The sequence below is a fragment of the Chiloscyllium punctatum genome, chromosome 1 (assembly GCF_047496795.1).
Source record: "Chiloscyllium punctatum isolate Juve2018m chromosome 1, sChiPun1.3, whole genome shotgun sequence".
Classification (NCBI taxonomy): Eukaryota; Metazoa; Chordata; class Chondrichthyes; order Orectolobiformes; family Hemiscylliidae; genus Chiloscyllium; species Chiloscyllium punctatum.
In genome coordinates, this window is record NC_092739.1 from 170,157,049 (window position 1) to 170,165,344 (window position 8,296).

The 8,296-nt window shown below is 44.9% G+C and overlaps 1 protein-coding gene across 1 annotated transcript in view; it reads right to left on the minus strand.

The window, feature by feature from the left end:
• The window catches only part of LOC140480726 (disintegrin and metalloproteinase domain-containing protein 12-like), a 545,040-nt gene extending 537,371 nt beyond the window's left edge, over positions 1-7,669 (minus strand). Inside the window, exon 1 of the mRNA XM_072576009.1 lies at positions 7,302-7,669. Within this exon, the coding sequence (XP_072432110.1) occupies positions 7,302-7,518 (217 nt within the window). The 5' untranslated portion in view covers positions 7,519-7,669. The remainder of the gene's footprint in view (positions 1-7,301) is intronic.
• Positions 7,670-8,296: the final 627 nt, after the last annotated feature.

An 8,296-nucleotide genomic window follows, 5' to 3' on the forward strand; every position in this document is an offset into this window, starting at 1 on the left:
CTGCCATAGTGTTAAGGGTTTAGATGGAGATGATTTTGTTAAGTGTGTACAAGAAGATTTTCTGATTCAGTATGTGGATGTACCTACGAGAGAAGGTGCAAAACTTGACCTACTTTTGGGAAATAAGGCAGGGCAGGTGACTGAGGTGTCAGTGGGGGAACACTTTGGGGCCAGAGATCATAATTCTATTAGATTTAAAAAAGTGATGGAAGAGGATAGACCAGGTCTAAAAGTTGAAGTTCTAAATTGGAGAAAGGCCAATTTTGACGGTATTAGGCAAGAACTTTCAAAGCTGATTGAGGGCAGATGTTCGCAGGTAAAGGGACGGCTGGAAAATGGGAAGCCTTCAGAAATGAGATAACAAGAATCCAGAGAAAGTATATTCCTGTCAGGGTGAAAGGAAAGGCTGGTAGGTATAGGGAATGCTGGATGACGAAAGAAATTGAGGGTTTGGTTAAGGAAAAGAAGGAAGTTTATGTAAGGTATAGATAGGATAGATCGAGTGAATCCAAAGAAGAGTATAAAGGCAGTAGGAGTATACTTAAGAGAGAAATCAGGAGGGCAAAAGGGAGACATGAGATAGCTTTGGAAAATAAAGTCGGGTTTTTACAATACATTAAGGACAAAAGGGTAACTAGGGAGAAAATAGGGCCCCTCAAAAATCAGCAAGGCAGCCTTTGTGTGGAGCCCAGAAAATGAGGGATATACTAAACGAGTATTGTGCATCAGTATTTACTGTGGAAAAGGATGTGGAAGATATAGACTGTAAGGAAATATATGGTGACATCTTGAAAAATGTCCATATTACTGAGGAAGAAGTGCTGGGTGTCTTGAAACGCATAAAGGTGGATAAATCCCCAGGACCTGATCAGATGTACCCTAGAATTCTGTGGGAAGCTAGAGAAGTGATTGCTGGGCCTCTTGCTGAGATATTTGTATCATCGATAGTCACAGGTGAGGTGCCAGAAGACTGGACGTTGGCTAATGTGGTGGCACTGTTTAAAAAGGGTGGTAAGGACAAGCCAGGGAACTATAAACCGGTGAGCCTGACGTCAGTGGTGGACAGGTTGTTGGAGGAAATCCTGAGGGACAGGATGTACATGTATTTGGAAAGGCAAGGACTGTTTAGGGATAGTCAACATGGCTTTGTGCATGGGAAATCTTGTCTCACAAACTTGATTGAGTTTTTTGAAGAAGTAACGAAGAGGATTGATGAGGGCAGATCAGTAGATGTGATCTATATGGACTTCAGTAAGGCATTCGACAAGGTTCCCCATGAGAGACTGGTTAGCAAAGTTAGATCTCATGGAATAAAGGGAGAATTAGCCATTTGGATACAGAACTGGCTCAAAGGTAGAAGACAGAGGGTGGTGGTGGAGGGATGTTTTTCAGACTAGAGGCCTGTGACCAGTGGAGTGCCACAAGGATCGGTGCTGGGATACACTACTTTTTGTCATTTACATAAATGATTTGGATGCGAGCATAAGAGGTACAGTTAGTTAGTTTGCAGGTGATACCAAAATTGAAGGTGTAGTGGACAGCGAAGAAGGTTACCTTAGATTACAACATGATCTTGATCAGATGGGCCAATGGGCTGAGAAGTGGCAGATGGAGTTTAATTCAGTTAAATGCGAGGTGCTGCATTTTGGGAAAGCAAATCTTAGTAGGACTTATACACTTAATTGTAAGGTCCTAGGCCGTGTTGCTCAACAAAGAGACCTTGGAGTGCAGTTTCATAGCTCCTTGAAAGTGGAGTTGCAGGTAGAAAGGATAGTGAAGAAGGCATTTTGTATGCTTTCCTTTATTGATCAGAATATTGAGTACAGGAGTTGGGAGGTCATGTTGCGGCTGTACAGGACATTGGTTAGGCCGCTGTTGGAATATTGCATGCAATTCTGGTCTCCTTCCTATTGGAAAGATGTTGTGAAAGTTGAAAGGGTTCAGAAAAGATTTACAAGGATGTTGCCAGTGGGTTGGAGGATCTGAGCTATAGGGAGAGGCTGAACAGGCTGGGGCTGTTTTCCCTGGAGCGTCGGAGGCTGGGAGGTAACCTTGTAGAGGTTTACAAAATTATGAGAGGGGCATGGATAGGATAAATAGACAAAGTCTTTTCTCTGCGGCCGGGGAGTCCAGAACTAGAGGGCATAGGTTTAGGGTGAGAGGGAAAAGATATAAAAGAGACCTAAGGGGCAACCTTCTCTCACAGAGGGTGGTACGTGTATGGGATGAGGAAGTGGTGGAGGCTGGTACAATTGCAATATTTAAGAGGCATTTGGATGGATATATGAATAGGAAGGGTTTGTAGGGATACGGCCCGTGTGCTGGCAAGTGGGACTAGATTGGGTTGGGATATCTGGTCAGCATGGAAGAGTTGGACTACGGTCTGTTTCCATGCTGTTTATCTCTATGACAATGACTCTAAGACTTATTAAAGGCATTACTGAAATCCGTATTGACTACGTCTACCACCCTGCCCTCGTCAACGTTCCTGGTCACTTCATCAAAGAACTCTAACGAATTTGAGAGGCATGATCTCCCACACACTAAGCCATGCTGACTACTCCCAATCAAACCCTGTCTTTTCAAATGCATGTATGTCTTCTCCCCCAGAATCTTGTCAAGTGACTTACCTACCACAGATGTTAAGATTACTGTTGTATAGTTCCCAGGCTTTTCTTTGTACCCCTTCTTGAATAAGGGCACAACATTCAGGACCTCACCCATGGCTAACAATGATGCAAAAAATCAGCCAAGGCTCCCGCAATTTCATCTCCAGCCTCTTGCAGTGTTCTTGGATATATCTGGTCAGGACCAGAAGGTTTATCCATTTTCATACATTCTAATACATCCAACGCCTTCTTTACTCTGACATAGACTATTCCCATGATATAACCACTTACTTCCCCAAGTTCCCAAGTCTTCATGTCTTTCTCCACGGTAATCACAGAGGACAAATATTCATTGAGGACCTTGCCCATCTCCTGCTGTTCCACACATACATGTCTACTTTGATCCTTGAGTGACCCTAGTCTCTCTCTCGGTATTCTTTTTCCTTTAATATAATTAAAGAACCTCTTTGGATTCACCCTAATCTTCTCAGCCAAGGCTATATCATTCCCCCTTTTCACCCTGCTGATTTCATTTCGTAAGTGCCTGTATTCCTACCTCCAGGGATTCCCTTGATCCCAGCTGCCTCTACCTGAACCACGCCTCCTCAAAGCCTCAATATCTCTTGTCATCCAGGGTTCCCTGTTCCTGCCAACCCTGCCCTTCACCCTCACAGGAACATACAGACCTTGAACTCTAGCTATCTCACTTTTGAAGGCCTCCCACTTGTTGGAGGTCCCTTTGCCTGCAAACAAACTACTCCAGTCAAACCCTACAAGCTCCTGTCTAACTCCATCAATGTTCACCTTCCCCCAGTTTAGAACTTGAACCTGTGGACCAGTTTTGTCCCTCTCCATAACTATTTAAATTTAGTAGAACTATGGTCACTGCTCCCAAAGTGCTCCCCTACTGTCACCTCCGTCACCTGTCCTGCCCTATTTCCCAAGAGTAGGTCACATTTTTCCCCTTCCTGAGTGGGAACCTCTAGATAGTGCTTGAAGAAACTTTCCTGAATGTACTTAACAAATTCCACCCTATCTAAGCCCTTCACACTCTGGCAGTGCCAGTCTATGTTCGGAAAATTAAAATCCTCGACTATAACAACCCTATTGCTTGTGGGAGTCTCCCCAGTCTGCCTGCAGATTTGTTCCTCTAATTCTCGCTGACTATTTGGGGGCCTATAGTACAACCCAATAACACTACCATCCCTTTCTTATTTCTTAGCTCCACCCACAAAGCCTCACTGGGTGACCCTTCAGTTATTTCATCTCTGATTGCTGCTGTGATGCTCACCTTCATCAAAACTGCTCCTTCCTTGACCTTATTATTTAAGAGTGGAGGGTTTTTTTGTACTGAAGGCCTGTGACCAGCAGTGTTCTGCAGGAATCGGTGCCGGGTCCACTTCTGTTGATCATTTAGATAAATGATTCTGATGAGAATTTGGGAGGCACATTTAGTAAGTTTGCAGATGACACCAAAATTAGTAGAACAGTTGAGAGTGAAGAAGGTTATCTTACATTACATAGAACATAGAACAGTACAGTACAGGCCCTTCAGCCCACAATGTTGGGCCGAGCATTTATCGTAATCTCAGACCAACCTAACCGACACACTCCTCAATTTACTGCTGTCCATGTGTTTGTCCAGAAGTCGCTTAAATGCCCCTAATGTCTCTGACTCTACTACCACAGCTGGCAGTGTATTCCACACACCCACCACTCTCTGTGTAAAGAACCTCTAATACCTCTCCTATACCTTCTTCCATTCACCTTAAAATTATGACCCATCGTGACAGTCATTTCTGCCCTGGGGAAAAAGTCTCTGGTATCTACTTCATCTACGCCTCTCAATACCTGTACACATCCATCAACTCACTTGTCTTCCTTCTCTCCAGTGTGAAAAGCCAAGCTCACTCAACCTTTCTTCATAAGACATACTCTCCAGTCCAGGCAGCATCCTGGTAAATCTCTTCTGCATCCTCTCTAAAGCATCCACACCCTTCCGATAATGAGGTGACCAGAACTGGACACAGTATTCCAAGAGTGGTCTAGCCTGGGTTTTATCGAGCTGCAGCAAAAACCTCAAGGCTCTTAAACTCAGTCCCCCTGTTAGTGAAAGGCAAAATGCCATGCACCTTCTTAACAACCCGATCAGTGGAAGAGTGTGCACTGGAAAAGCACAGCCGGTCAGGTAGCATCCGAGGAGATGGAGAGTCAATGCCTCCGGCATAAGTCCTACATCAGGAATGTCACCTTTCCTGCTCCTCAGATGCTGCCTGACCTGCTGTGCTTTTCAAGCACCACACTCTTCAACTCTGATCTCCAGCATCTGTAGTCCTCACTTTCTCCTATCAACTTAGGGGTGGCACGGTGGCTCAGTGTTTAACACTGCCACCTCACAATGCCAGGAACCTGGGTACAATTCCAGCCTTGGGCCACTCTCCGTGGGGAGTTTGCATATTATAGAACATAGAACATTACAGCGCAGTACAGGCCCTTCGGCCCTCGATGTTGCGCCACCCTGTCATACTAATCTGAAGCCCATCTAACCTACACTATGCCATGTACGTCCATATGCTTGTCCAAAGACAATTTAAAGTTGGTGCATCTACTATCGTTTAGGCAAAGCATTCCATACCCTTACTACTCTCTGGGTAGGAAGTGTCTGCGTGGGTTTCCTCCGAGTGCTCCGGTTTCCTCCCACAATCCAATAGCTATGCAGATTAGGTGAATTGGAAATGCTAAATTGCCCAAAGTGTTAGGTGCATTAGTCAAAGGGAAATGGGTCGGGGTGGGTTAATCTTTGGAGGGTCAGTGTGGACTTGTTGGGCCGAAGGGCCTGCTTCCATAATGTAGGGAATCTAATCTAAAATTGGGTGATAACTTTGAGGGATCTATGTACGTGGTCCCCAAGATCCCTCTGTTTCTCCACACTGACAAGAATCCTATCTAACCCTGTATTCAATATTCAAATTCCACCTTCCAAAATGAATCACTTCATATTTATCCAGGTTGAACGCTATCTGTCACTTCTCAGCCCAGTTCTGCATCCTGTCAATGTCTTGTTGTAGTCTGCAACAGCACTCGACACTATCTATAACACCACTGACCTTTGTGTCATCGGCAAACTTACTAACCCACACTTCTTCAACCAAGTCATTTATTAAAACTACAAAGAGCAGAGGCTCAAGAACAGATCCCTGTGGGACACCAATGGTCACTGACCTCCAGGCAGAATACTTTCCATCCACTACCATTCGCTGTCTTCTTACGACCAGCCAGATTTCCCTGTATCCCATGCCTCCTAACTTGTCTTGTCACGTCCTCAAATAATTCAATAAGGCTTGTGAGGCATGACCTGCCCCTCACAAAGCCATGCTAACTATCTCCGATCAAACTGTGTTTTTCAAAATGGTCGTAAATCCCACCTTTCAGAATCATTTCCAGTACCTCGCTTATCATAGATGTAACATTGACTGGTCTGTAATTCCCAGGGATTTCCCTATTCCCTCTCTTGAAAAGAGGAACAACATTCGCCTCCCTCCAATCAGCCAGAACTACTCCTGTGGAGAGTGAGGATGCAAAGACCATTGCCAGAGGCGTAGCAATCTCATTCCTCACTTCCCGTCATAACCTTGGATATATCTGGATAATTCTTGGATATGTTACAACAGGATCTCGATCAATTGGGCCAATTGTCTGAGAGCTGGCAGGTGGAATTTAATTTGGATAAATATGATGTATTGCATTTTGGATAAACAGACTAGAACAGGACTAATACAGCTGGTGATAGCACCTTCAACAGTGTCATCAAACAGAGAGATGTTCATAGTTCTTTCAGAGTTGCACCACAGGTAGACAGGGTGGTTCAGCTGGATAGCACACATGCCATCATTGCTCAGACCATTGAGTATAGGAGTATGGAAGTCATTGAGATTGTACAGGACATTGGTGAGGCCAATTTTGAAATACTGTGCACTGTTCTGGTCGCCCTGTTGTAGGAAAGTTATTATTAAATTAGGAGAGGGTTCAGAAAATATTTAGAGGATGTTGCCAGGACTGGAGGGTTTGAGATATAAGGGGAGGCTGAACAGGCTGAGACTGTTTTCATAGGAGTTTGAGGGTTGACCTTATTGAGGGCTATAGAAAAGGTGAATAGCAAAGATCTTTTCCCGAGGGTGGGAGAGTTAAAACTATTAGATTACTTACAGGCCCTTTGACCCAACAAGTCCACACCGACCCTCCAAAGAGCAAGTGCCCATACCCATTCCCCTACATTTACCCCTTCACCTAATACTACCAGCAATTTAGCTTGGCCAATTCACCTGACCTGCACATTTTTGGACTGTGGGAGGAAACCAGAGCACCCAGAGGAAACCCACGTAGACACAGGGAGAATGTACGAACTCCACACAGTTGCCTGAGGCGGGAATTGAGCCCAGGTCTCCAGCGCCGTGAGGCAGCAGTGCTCACCAACGTGCCGACCCACTATGGGATTTATTTTTAAGGCAAGGGGAAAAATATTTAAAAGGGATCTGAGGGACAACATTTTTTTCACAGAAGGTGCTTCATATATGGGAGCAGGTGGTTTGCAAGCTGTATGACTCTGACTCTATAATTCATGATGAACAGCTTCCTCAGGAATTGTGGAAAAATGACACTACTGAGAGGATTATCCAGACTGATCTTCCTCACCTGAGGCTGTTCCCTGTCCACGTGAAGTAGCTCCTTTAATCTTGGTCACCCAGCCAGCTCCTGGTGAATGACTGGTGGGTCTGTTACTGGGGACAGTGAACACAGTTCCATTTCCACGATTCTCATTGTCAACGGCAGATTCTTCATTCTGTGCTGCTGAAAGATTTAAAACTTGGCACCAGATTAAAAATACCAAACACACTTTGCAGGCGGACATTGTAAATGATCACAACTCTCTGCTCTCCACTTCAAAGTTCTGTCCCTTTGTTAACACGTAGTTTTCTGCCTGTCCTCCTCATTGATCTCTCTTTCCCTTTTCAGTTTCTCTGTGCTTGTGCTCTCAATCTCTCTGTGCCTCAGCTTGTTCCAGAATCTGTGTCATTATGTGACTCATGTCAGAAATAACTTTGTAACAGCCCCAGCCTTAACCAAGTGAAAAGAGGAAACCCTGGAAAAGAGATAGGATTGAACAAGTTGGGAGCAGGACCAAGTATGCTGATGGACAGTGCATTCTGCTGGGACACTGTAAACTCCAGACAGCCCTCCATGACTTAATGGGTCACAATAAGACTGACACACACATCTGAATAAATTCCACTGTCACTTTGACAGTGAATGTTCAAATTGAAATAAAAACCTCTCTCAATTCTCACTTGTGGTTTAACGTGCGATGTCAGTTTGTAGGAACTGATTTCAAATGGTGTCTCTGAGATTACGGTTGGGGGAATAGCTGACAGTACTTTCTGTGATTAAAAATACATTGCTGGAAAAGTGCAGCAGGTCAGGCAGCATCAAAGGAGAAGGAGAATCGACGTTTCGGCATAAGCCCTTCAGGACGTTGGGAATGCGATAGGTAGAAGGAGGTTAAGGTGAAGGTGATAGGCCGGAGAGGGGGTGGGGGTGGAGAGGTCGGGAAGAAGATTGTAGGTCAAGAAGGAGGTACTGAGTCTGAGGGTTGGGACTGAGACAAGGTGGGGGGAGGGGAAATGAGGAAG